This window comes from Eptatretus burgeri, chromosome 7, assembly GCF_056783735.1.
Source record: "Eptatretus burgeri isolate ZD-2024b chromosome 7, Ebu_testis_v1, whole genome shotgun sequence".
Lineage (NCBI taxonomy): Eukaryota > Metazoa > Chordata > Myxini > Myxiniformes > Myxinidae > Eptatretus > Eptatretus burgeri.
In genome coordinates this window covers 11,267,290-11,280,905 of record NC_140967.1, presented here as the reverse complement: position 1 = coordinate 11,280,905, position 13,616 = coordinate 11,267,290, and the positions used below count along the sequence as shown (strand labels likewise).

General features: G+C 36.1%; 1 protein-coding gene across 2 annotated transcripts in view; it reads left to right on the top strand.

Moving 5' to 3' along the window:
- The first annotated feature begins 490 nt into the window (after positions 1 to 490).
- Positions 491 to 13,616, top strand: part of LOC147022668 (paired box protein Pax-1-like) — a 51,214-nt gene continuing 38,088 nt past the window's right edge. The window contains exons 1-2 of one of the 2 annotated variants that reach the window (XM_085887442.1): positions 491 to 769; positions 2,049 to 2,693. In XM_085887442.1, the coding sequence (XP_085743568.1) occupies positions 766 to 769; positions 2,049 to 2,693 (649 nt within the window). In that variant the 5' untranslated portion in view covers positions 491 to 765. Of the gene's footprint in view, positions 770 to 950; positions 970 to 2,048; positions 2,694 to 13,616 lie in introns of those variants that run through there. The other variant, XM_085887443.1, reaches the window with a different exon arrangement.

The window sequence follows — 13,616 nt, the reverse complement described above, 5'->3', positions numbered from 1 at the left end:
TGAGAGTGAGAGAGTGAGAGTGAGAGTGAGAGTGAGAGTGAGAGTGAGAGTGAGAGTAAGCAGCGATGCTGAGCGGGTGATCGATCACAAGGTAACATGGAAGAATAGCGAAGTCGGGCCGTGACGACACGAGCTGTCCAAACTCAAACTCCCGGCGTGACGTGTTGCTTCTCCTGATGACGCGTTATTGTTTCGGAGAAAAACGACATGTTGAACGAGATTGTAAATTTGTGACCTGTGTTCAGGAAAATTTAACCGCACCAAGTTTTTTTCCCCCGATCCGATCAGGTGTTTACCGAGTGCAGGTTCGATATTTATCATTGTACTTTGTTCCAGGTGTGTTCCGTTCACGTCCGATGGAGTCGGAACGAGCGATACCGATTCTGACTGTCCCGCTACCTGCTACCTGCAGCCGGAGAGACGTGCTCTGAGAAGCGGCCTCGGGGCTAACGGGGGAGGGACGTCGGGGAGGGGGAACACTGGACAGAATCTCTGACGTGGAACCGCGTCAAAGCGGGCCCGGTTTGCCGATTGCGCGGCTCGGTCGCCTCCCGCCTCCCATCCACGGCGGGCATTGCCTCCAATAGATCGGATTATCGTCGCAAGTTTAGTCCCGGGTATCCCTCTCCGACTACCGGTCACCAAAGCCGCCCGGTATCCGGATTTAGTCGGATACGAGTTCGTGAATCCATTTAGCGGTGTGACTTTGGATTAGTTCGAGCGCGGCGAAGGTGGTCGCGCCGCGCGGGAACTTGGATTTGTACCATGGGTGAGTGCAGGGCGAGTGCCGCGTGGGGATTGGAACCATGGGTGAGTGCGGAACACGTGCCGCGAGGGGATCAGAGGGGGAGGGGAGGAGAGGACTCGGATTCGAACCACGGGTGAGTGTGGAGCGACCGTCGCGTGGGGATTTGAACCACGGATGAGTGTGTGGTGAGCGCCAGGCAGAGATTTGGATTGGAACCATGGGTGAGTGCGCAACGTGCACCCCGTGGGAATTCAAACCGTGGGTCTGGGCACAACTTACGCCACGTGTGGATTCGAACCACGGGTGAGTGCGCAAAGTGGGGTAACTCCCACCAGGAGATGATGCGGTGATACAGCTCAATCAGCCTGGTGTTGGCTTCGTGGTTAGGGTGGCGGCTTGGGATCCTAGGGTCCTGAATTCAAGCCCCATTGACCGCTGAAATAAAAAAATTCACCAGGAGGTTGACTCAGCCTGTCATCCTTCCGAGGTCGGTAAAATGAGCACCAGTGTACTGGTAAGGGGGACACTGCATCAGCGGCATAGCTGCGTCCCAACTGATGATGCAACCAGGAGAGAGAGAGAGAGAGAGAGAGAGAGAGAGAGAGAGAGAGAGAGAGAGAGAGAGAGAGAGAGAGAGAGAGACAGAGACAGAGACAGAGACAGAGACAGAGACAGAGACAGAGACAGAGACAGAGACAGAGACAGAGACAGAGACAGAGACAGAGACAGAGAGAGAGAGAGAGAGAGAGAGAGAGAGAGAGAGAGAGAGAGAGAGAGAGAGAGAGAGAGAGAGAGAGAGAGAGAGAGAGAGAGAGAGAGAGAGAGACCGCGACCGCTCAATCTCCGCGTTCATCCTTGCACACTTTTTTTATACCTGTAACAGGGAGCGCAATCAAACCAATTAAACACGGCTTGGAGGCTGCAGCGGGTACTTTGTCTCCGCTTCATGAATGTGGCTTTGCCCAGCAATTCGGAATGAATGCCTGACCGATGTAGCGACCGCAAGGCAACGCGGGATTGCACCTAGATTTCGATCCGAAACCCACCTTGTGATGCAAACAATCCGGCACGTACTCTAATTTCGTTGTGTATCAGTTCCGGATTTAACCATTAATACGGACATTGGTAACGGTCCGTGAGTTTGTGACCCGCAGGATGACCCGATATCTCCATGGCACATTAGCATGTGGATCACCATCCAAAAGTGATGGTGCACGACAGTAACACCACGAGTATCGTCGCGCAACGAAGCCGAGACCATGACCTGCTAACGACCTTGCCCTATCTTTCCCATCCGCAGAGCAAGCTTTCGGAGAAGTGAACCAGCTAGGAGGGGTGTTCGTTAACGGACGACCGCTGCCCAACCCCATACGCCTTCGGATTGTCGAGTTGGCGCAGTTGGGGATCCGTCCTTGCGATATCAGTCGACAACTGCGGGTCTCGCATGGGTGCGTGTCCAAGATCCTGGCTCGTTACAACGAAACGGGCTCCATCCTCCCAGGGGCCATTGGTGGGAGCAAGCCCCGCGTCACGACGCCAACTGTGGTCAAACACATCAGGGACTACAAGCAGCGTGACCCGGGCATTTTCGCCTGGGAAATTCGTGACCGTCTCCTCGCCGAGGCAGTCTGCGACAAGTACAACGTGCCCTCTGTCAGCTCCATCAGCCGGATCCTGCGGAATAAGATCGGGGGTCTCTCACAGCCTTCGCAGTATGAGGCCGGGTCTTCCGTTAAACCTCCTGCGCCCGTAGTTTCTTACGGAGCATTGTACGCCTACCCGAACCCTCTAGCGCACGGACCTACTACCAAGGGCCACAACGGAGTCATGCCTCCAGGGATGGCCCTGCCGGCCATGGCTGGGTCGCATGGATTTCCACGATCGTGGCCTTCATCCTACACAGTCAGTGACATCCTCGGGTTCCGCACGGCGGTGGAACAACAAGGTAGGCGTGGGGCAGTTTCTGTGTCGGTGTGGGCCTTCTGTTTGTGGCTTTTGTGGTAACAAATGTTCAAAGCGCATTGGAGAGTTAGTGTGTGTGAAACAGCGGAACAACACAATAAAGGGGACATGATTTTACTCTCAGTGAGGAATGGGATTGGGATGGAGAGGTCAGTGGGGGGGGGGGGATATGAGTAATGGGTGTTCGGAGGAAGGGGAGGACATGTGTGAGTTTAATATCAAGAGAGAGGAGGGGTAATTGTGGTGGGGGTGGATATTATGGTTGGGGTGAATTGGAAAGGCATGGTAGGGGGTGGGTAGATTTAGGGAGGAGTAAATTTGTGAGAAGGGAATATTAGAAAGGGGAAGGAAAGTGGTGTGTGTGTGTGTGTGTGTGTGTGTGTGTGTGTGTGTGTGTGTGTGTGTGTGTGTGTGTGTGTGTGTGTGTGTGTGTGTGTGTGTGTGTGTGTGTGTGTGTGTGTTACCGTGAGAGCTTGTTAAATATGATCCCAGATATCTACACGCATCCTCTGTTGATTTATCCAAACCTGATTCCCTATAGCCATGTGATATTTTAGCCGACATGTTGCTCTTCACGTATAGTGTTGTGGATCTAGGTGGTTGTGGTGCTTCTCTTGCTGTCTCTGCCACAGCCGAGCCTGTCTTTGGCACTCAACATGGATCTGTCGGTAACTCTGTAATTATCGTTATTTATCAAACTTATAATTTTAACCACATATTTAGAACAATTTACTTACTATAGTGCCTACATGACAACATATATTCTATAATATTTATCATTCCTTGGTATTTAACAATATAACTTTAAAACTGATTACCATACTATATTTAACACCACATTTGACTGGTTGGCATATTTTACAATGTATATTTATTGTGATGTTGTTGAACTATTTTAACACTGTTTAATATTCCTTTAATGCCGACTGTTCCATTATTAATAGCATATACATTTGATAGATTTCACATGGTTTACCATCACCTTATATTTAACACTTTACAAATCACACCATATCTACACCCTTTCTTGAAAGCTTTCACCATGCGACCATATTTTACACTGCATATCAAATGTTGCTATATAATTCAACAAACCTGTTTTACCACGCCATCATTTTAACCATTGTACATGCTAGTATACTGGGTATGGTAGAGGAAAGAAGAGGAAGAGGCATACCGTGTTTGTACTGGATGGATTTGGTAAAAGCAACAACCAAGCCGTCTCCGCCAGAGCTTCGGGAAGCAGTACAGGGGACGGATGTTTGGATAAATCTGAGCATGAATGTCACCAGAAGTCGGACACGATTTGATGGAACTAGATAACTGGACATGTTAGTATATTCAATGCTCTGAGAATACTGTACATATCATAATATATGAAACAGTTTTATATAACACATATTAAACACAGCTTTATAGAACACAGTACTAAACACAACATTAACTGATTTTGCTAACACCTTACTCAACACAGTATATTTAATGCAGTTTGTATAACACCTGACACAACACAGTAAATGTACTGCAATTTCTGTAACACTTTACTTAACACAATATATATATAATGTAGTTTTCAATAACATGTTCCTTAACACAGTATATTTAATGTAATTTTGTATAACATGTTCCTTCATACAGTATATTTCATGGAGTTTTGTATAACATGTTCCTTAACACAGAATGTATAATGCAGTTTTGAATAACATGTTCCTGAACACAGCATATATAATGTACTTTTGTATAACATGTTCCTTAACACAGTACATATAATGTAGTTTTGTATAACATGTTCCTTAACACAGTATATATAATGTAGTTTTGTATAACATGTTCCTTAACACAGAATATTTAATGTCGTTTTGAATAATATGTTCCTTAATACAGTATATTTATTGTAGTTTTATATAACATGTTTCTTAACAGAGTATATATCATGTACTTTTGTATAACATGTTCCTTAACACTATATAATGTAGTTTTGAATAACATGTTCCTTAACACAGTATATTTAATGTAGTTTTGAATAAAATCTTCCTAAATACAATATATTTAATGTAGTTTTGTATAACATGTTCCTGAATACAGTATAATAAATGTAGTTTTGAATAACATGTTCTGTAACACAGTATATTTAATGTAGTTTTGAATAACATCTTCCTTGATACAATATATATATATATATATATATATATATATATATATATATATATATATATATATATATATATATATATATTGTAGTTTTGTGTAACATGTTCCTTAATACAGGATATTTAATATCATTTTACATAACATGTTCCTCAACACAGTATATATAAAGTAGTTTTGTATAACATGTTCCTTAACACAGTATATGTCATGTAGTTTTGTATAACATGTCCCTTAACACAGAATATTTAATGTAGTTTTGAATAACATGTTCTTTAATACAGTATATTTAATGTAGTTTTGTATAACATGTTTATTAACAAAGTATGTATAATGTCATTTTGAATATGTTCCTGAACACAATATATATATATATATATATATAATGTACTTTTGTATAACATGTTCCTTAACACTATATATAATGTACTTTTGTATAACATGTTCCTCAACACAGGATATTTAATGTAGTTTTGAATAACATGTTCCATAACACAGTATATTTAATGTTGTTTTGAATAACATCTTCCTTAATACAATACATATAATCTAGTTTTGTGTAACATGTTCCTTAATACAGTATATTTAATGTAGTTTTGCATAACATGTTCCTTAATACAGTATATTTAATGTTGTTTTATAGAACATGTTGCTTCACACAGTATATTTAATGTAATTTTGTATAACATGTTCCTTTACACAGTATATTTAATGTAGTTTTGTATAACATGTTCCTTAACACTGTATATAATTTAGTTTTGTATAACATGTTCCTGAACACAGTATATATAATGTAGTTTTGTATGACATGTTCCTCAACACTATATATAATGTAGTTTTGCATAACATGTACCTCAACACAGTATATTTAATGTAGTTTTGTATAACATGTTCCTCAACACAGTATATTTAATGTAGTTTTGTATAACATGTTCCTTAACACAGTATATTTAATGTAATTTTGTATAACATGTTCCTTTACACAGTATATTTAATGTAGTTTTGTATAACATGTTCCTTAACACTGTATATAATTTAGTTTTGTATAACATGTTCCTGAACACAGTATATATAATGTAGTTTTGTATGACATGTTCCTCAACACTATATATAATGTAGTTTTGCATAACATGTACCTCAACACAGTATATTTAATGTAGTTTTGTATAACATGTTCCTCAACACAGTATATTTAATGTAGTTTTGTATAACATGTTCCTTAACACAGTATATTTAATGTAGTTTTGAATAACATGTTCCGGAATACAGGAGATTTAATATAGTTTTGAATAACAACTTCCTTAATACAATACATTTAATGTCGTTTTGTACATCATGTTCCTTAATACAGTATAATAAATGTAGTTTTGAATAACATGTTCTGTAACACAGTATATTTAATGTGCTTTTGAATAACATCTTCCTTAATACAATATATATAATGTAGTTTTGTATAACATGTTCCTTAATGTAGTTTTGCATAACATGTTCCTTAATACAGTATATTTAATGTCGTTTTATATAACATGTTGCTTAACCCAGTATATTTAATGTAATTTTGTATAACGTGTTCCTTAACACAGTATATTTAATGTAGTTTTTAAAAAAACATGTTCCTTTTACACAGTATGTATAATGTAGTTTTGAATAACATGTTCCTTAACACAGTACATTTAATGTAATTTTGTATAACGTTCCTTAATGCAATATATTTAATGTAGTTTTGAATAACATATTCCTTAATACAGTATATATCATGTAGTTTTGTATAACGTGCAACTTAACACAGCATATGTAATGGATTTTTGTATAAAATGTTCCTTAACACAGTATATTTAATGTAGTTTTATACATCTTCCTGCACACAGTATATTTAATATAGTCTCATTTAACATCTTCCTTAATACATTATATTTAATGTAGTTTCATATTACATGTTCCTTAACACAGTATATTGAATGTAGTTTTATATAACATGTTCCTTAACATGTTTATATAACATATTGAATGTAGTTGTATATAACATCTTCCTTAATACAGTATATTTAAAAAAGCTTCATTTAACATCTTCCTTAATACAGTATATTTAATGTTGTTTCATATAACATGTTCCTTAACACAGTATATTGAATGTAGTTTTGAATAACATCTTCCGAAATACAGTATATTTCATATAGTTTTGAATAATATCTTCCTTAATACAGTATATACAATGTAGTTTTGTATAACGTGTAACTTAAAACAGTATATGTAATGTAGTTTTGTATAACATGTTCCTTAACACATGTATTTAATATAGCTTTGTACGTCTTCCTTAACACAGTATATTTAATGTAATTTTGTAAAACGTGTTCCTTAACACAGTATATTGAATGTAGTTTTGAATACCATCTTCCTTAATACAGCATATTTCATGTAGTTTTGAATAACATCTTCGTTAATAAAGTATATATCATGTAGCTTTGTATAACGTGTAACTTAACACAGTATATGTAATGTAGTGTTGTATAACTTGTTCAGTAACACATATATTTAATATCATTTTGTACATCTTCCTTATCACAGTATATTTAATGTAGTTTTGTAGACCGTGTTATTTAACACAGAATATTTAATATAGTTTGGTATAACATGTTCCTTAACACAGTATATTTAATGTAGTTTTGAATAACATATTCCTTAATACAGTATATATATATATATATATATATATATATATATATATATATATATATATATATATATATGTATATATATGTATATATATATGTATATATATATATATATATATATATATATATATATATATATATATATATATATATATATATATATATAATGTAGTTTTGCATAACGTGTAACTTAACACAGTATATGTCATGTAGTTTTGTATAAAATGTTCATTAAGACATATATTTAATATAGCTTTGTACATCTTCCTTAACACAGTATATTTAATCTAGTTTTGTTCATCTTCTTTAACACAGCTGTATAATGTAGTTTTGAATCACATGCTCCTTCACATGTTTATATAACATATTGAATGTAGTTGTATATAACATCTTCCTTAATACAGTATATTTAATAGAGTTTCATTTAACATCTTCCTTAATACAGTATATTTAATGTTGTTTCATATAACATGTTCTTTAACACAGTATATTGAATGTAGTTTTATATAACATGTTCCTTAACACAGTATATTGAATGTAGTTTTGAATAACATCTTCCGAAATACAGTATATTTCATATAGTTTTGAATAATATCTTCCTTAATACAGTGTATACAATGTAGTTTTGTATAACGTGTAACTTAAAACAGTATATGTAATGTGTTTTGTATAACATGTTCCTTAACACATGTATTTAATATAGCTTTGTACGTCTTCCTTAACACAGTATATTTAATGTAATTTTGTATAACGTGTTCCTTAACAGAGTATATTGAATGTAGTTTTGAATACCATCTTCCTTAATACAGCATATTTCATGTAGTTTTGAATAACATCTTCGTTAATAAAGTATATATCATGTAGCTTTGTATAACCTGTAACTTAACACAGTATATGTAATGTAGTTTTGTATAACTTGTTCAGTAACACATATATTTAATATCGTTTTGTATATCTTCCTTATCACAGTATATTTAATGCAGTTTTGTAGACCGTGTTACTGAACACAGTATATTTAATCTAGTTTGGTATAACATGTTCCTTAACACAGTATATTTAATGTAGTTTTGAATAACATATTCCTTAATACAGTATATATATATATATATATATATATATATATATATATATATATATATATATATATATATATATATATATATATATATATATATATATATATATATATATATATATATATATATAAAATGGAGTTTTGCATAACGTGTAACTTAACACAGTATATGTCATGTAGTTTTGTATAAAATGTTCATTAACACATATATTTAATATAGCTTTGTACATCTTCCTTAACACAGTATATTTAATGTAGTTTTGTTCATCTTCTTTAACACAGCTGTAAAATGTAGTTTTGAATCACATGTTCCTTAACACTGTATATTTAATGAAGCTTTGTATAACATGTTACTTAAACAGTGTATTTAATGTAGTTTTGCATAACATGTGACTTCACACAGTATATCTAATTTAGTTTTGCATAACGTGTTTCTTAACACAATATATTTAACGTAGTTTTGTATAATATGTTACTTAACACAGTATATTTAATGTAGTTTTGTATAACATGTTACTTAACACAGTATATTTAATGTAGTTTTGCATAACCTGTTACTAAAACAGTATATTTAATGTAGTTTTGCATAAAATGTTACATAAACAATATATTTAATGCTGTTGTTTCATATAACATTCAGGGTTTTGTGTCATATCTTCCTTAACACAGTATGTATGACGTAGTTTTAAATAACATCTTCCTTAACACAGTGTATATACTTAATGTAGTTTTATATAACATCTTCCTTAACACAGGAAATATAATGTAGTTTTGTACAACACCTTTATGAACATAGAATATAAAATGTAGTTTTGTATAACAGTTAACAGTATATTTCAAGTAGTATTATATAAAACCTTACTTAACACATTGTATATAATGTATTTTGAACATGTTAAAACAGTATATTAAATGCAGTTTTGTACATCTTAACACAGTATATTTAATGTAGTTTTTTTTATAACAGTTAACAGTGTACTTCACGGAGTATTGTGTCAAACCTTACTTAACTCAGTTTTTGTAATGCAGTTTTGTACATTTTAATACAGTACATATCATGTAGTTTTGAATAACATGATCCTTGATACAGAATATTTAATGTAGCTTAATATAACATGTTCCTTAATACAGTATATTTAATATCGTTTTGTATAACGTGTTACTGAGCACAGTATATTTCATATAGTTCTTATTCATAACATCTTCCTTAACACAGTGTATATAATATAGTTTTGAAAAACATGTTCCTTAATACAGCATATTTAATGTTGCTTTATATAACGTTCCTGAATACAGTACATATATTATATTAGATATATATATATATATATATATATATATATATATATATAGATATATATATATATAGATATATATATATATATATATACATATATATATATATATATATATATATACATATACATATATATATATATATATATATATATATATATATATATATTGTTACGGGCCGGGGGTCCTGTGGCGGGAATGACTACGAGGTGGGAGAGGTTACGTCGTCTCCCACCAGACTCTCCGGAATTATAGGCCGTCGCTCGGATAACTCTGCGAGCCAGCGGGTCACTTAATCGACCGTGGAACGCCAATATCTCGACCGCGTGGGGTGGGGTTATTTTGTGTAGATCCAATGTACCTAAGTAACCACGCGGTCTTGGCTACTGGGGATCCACGCCCTCGGAACGCCTGGCCGAACATAATTCACTCTACCGGCAGCGGTAAAATTACACCTACCGACTACCACTCTGCCACCTACCTTTCCGGCTCGGACGCAGTCGAGCGGGCTTGCCCAGGACGTCCCAGCTACAATGTACCGATTACCGGGGATAAAACCCCGCCTAAACTCAGATCCGAACCATGCTGGACCAATGCATGAAGGGACGGAAATGGACTGGGAAGATTTCTAATATGATTTATTTACAGTAAATAGAAAGACACAGGAAAGACGTATCGCAAATATACAAGAAATATTTACAATGATCAAATAAAATCGCATATACAGTTTGACTTACAGATGGGCCCAACACACTCAGACACACACACAGATGCTTTATTGAAGACCCCCACAGCTGGAGAAGGAGAGACAAACTGGGGGTCGCAGTTCGGTGGGGTACCTGCACGCTGGAGTTAGGGGGTGCTCCACGGTTGTTTTGCTGTTTTGTCATTGTTTTGCGATGCAGTATATTTAATATAGTTTTGTATAACATGTAACTGAACTCTACATTTAAATGACGTTAACAATATATGTAATGCAGTTTTGAAAATAATCTGACTCAACACAGTATGTTTAATGCAGTTTTGTATAACGGGTTGCTTAACACAGTATATTTAATGTCATTTTATATGTCTTATTTTACACAGTATACTGAATATAGTTTTGTACATTTTACTAAAGACAGTATATATAATGTAGTTTAGTACACGTTACTTAAGTAGGCTCCGTCGGTATCAATTTTTTTTTGATATCGATATACCGGTGTGGTCATACTGGCATCCCAGTGTATCAGTATTATTTAAAGTAATTATTGAATTGAATATTTTTACTCAGGTTCCAAAAATACGCAATGGTCCAATGGTCCATCACGTATTCATCCATGACATACACATCGTTGACAGTAAAAATAAAATAAATTTAAAGTATTCCCACACTGTTCTTCCCCCCCCCACCCCATGATGAGAACGATTATCTTACTTCCAACTTCAACTTCTTTGAAAAAGGATTTTGTTTCAAAGCAAGGTCAATATTTGTAATCGGCACAGGTCGGAATCCATCGCTATCGCCGTACCAGTATGACTATTGTGGAACGCTATACCGGTATGATCATACCGGTATCGCCTTCATATCGGTGTCACCTTCATATCGGTGTCACCTTCATACCGGTGTCACCTTCATACGAGTGTCGCCTTCATACTGGTGTCGCCTTCATATCGGTGTCGCCTTCATTCTGGTGTCGCCTTCATACGAGTGTCGCCTTCATTCTGGTGTCGCCTTCATTCTGGTGTCGCCTTAATTCTGGTGTCGCCTTCATTCTGGTGTCGCCTTCATTCTGGTGTCGCCTTCATTCTGGTGTCGCCTTCATACTGGTGTCGCCTTCATTCTGGTGTCGCCTTCATTCTGGTGTCGCCTTCATTCTGGTGTCGCCTTCATTCTGGTGTCGCCTTCATTCTGGTGTCGCCTTCATTCTGGTGTCACCTTCATTCTGGTGTCACCTTCATTCTGGTGTCGCCTTCATTCTGGTGTCGCCTTCATACGAGTGTCACCTTCATACGAGTGTCGCCTTCATTCTGGTGTTGCCTTCATACAGGTGTCGCCTTCATTCTGGTGTCGCCTTCATTCCATTGTCACCTTCATTCTGGTGTTGCTGATTACTGACTCTCACAAGACTTCTATAGCACATCCGATTCATATAAATAAGCAATTTCTTTAAAACCAGCCACGAGGGCAAAGAAAACCGCGATTACTTGTATGGAGCTGATGAGCATGCATGCTGAGGGTTAAAAGTTAAAACCAACCATACTTACTTCCTAATACGTCTTGATGTCACATGTTCCACTGTTCCAGGTGCAGCTGAGTCCATCAAAGGTTTTTATATCATACAGTCCATGTACGGGATCTAAAGACTGTAAACACCTTTCTTTGATTTGTTCATTGGTGGTATCACAGCTTTTTTAAATTCTTTATTATTTTTTAATCCTGGTATATCGATTGATTTTTTTTTTGTACCCATTATTTTTTTTGGTGCACTGATATATTGAGTTTATTTAATAATCCATGCTATGAGCAGAAAGCAGCTGTTGTTTATCTCACTCAATGATGTTATTAGCTTCAATGATCACGATAGTAGCGCAAATCTTCGAGTTTTATTGGAGAGTTTTGCAGGACATAATTTCAGAAAAGAAGAAATTTATTTAATTCCACGGTAATTTACACACGCTGAGGAATCCATTGTATATAATATCCTTCAGGTAATGAGTTAATGGGGTAATTTATCTGGGTCATTATACTGAGGCAACTGAATTAATCAGGTAATTACTATTCCTGACGCGATGGTGGGTTTGGGGGTAGGCGGATGTGGATTGGACAATATATATATATATATATATATATATATATATATATATATATATATATATATATATATATATATATATATATATATATACACTAGCATATACCCGTGCTCTGCACGGAGTTTAATGGGTGGCAAAAGGTGGAGGAGGCATAATAGTTGATGTTATGGGAAGCTGGGGAGCATGTCATGAGGGATGTGATGCACTATGGTTACCTTTCCTTAGTTTTCGAAAGGACCTCCCTGTAGATGACATTTTGGGTGAGTGTCTTGTTGCTGAATAGTCATTGTGAGGAATTATTATCCACTTTGATATATATATATATATATATATATATATATATATATATATATATATATATATATATATATGTAACCTCCTGCAAGTGAAAATGCAACGTATAGTCGGCCATGGGAGAACACAGGGGCTGGAAGGTATATTCCGAGTTTGTCAAATGTTTGGCCCTGGGATTTGTTTATGGTCATCGAGTGTGAGAGTCTGACTGGAAATTGCATCCTTTGCAGTGTGACTGGAAGGTTGGCGTCTGATGGGGCAAGTTTAACATGATATAGGCCTAGCCCTTGACTGAACAGGAGCAGTGGAGGGTGACCGAGAATCAGAATGCAAATTTCAATGAACAGCACTTTTTGGCGCACATCCGACGATCGAACACCGCTGGACGCTTTAATTTGAAGATCACACACGCAAGACACAACACAGGTAACGATGGCGGTTGAGAAACGTCAAATTACGCGCAGACATTAGCAGAAATAATATCTTTTTGAAACAAATCTTTACTTGAAATGCAATGTTTCTTGTTACATTTTTTGTGTCAAATTCACCTTTTGAGGTAGTCAGCATGTGCAGAAGAGGGTTTTACATTGCAGACGCTGTTTTCTAGGAGTGGCATTACGCCTCT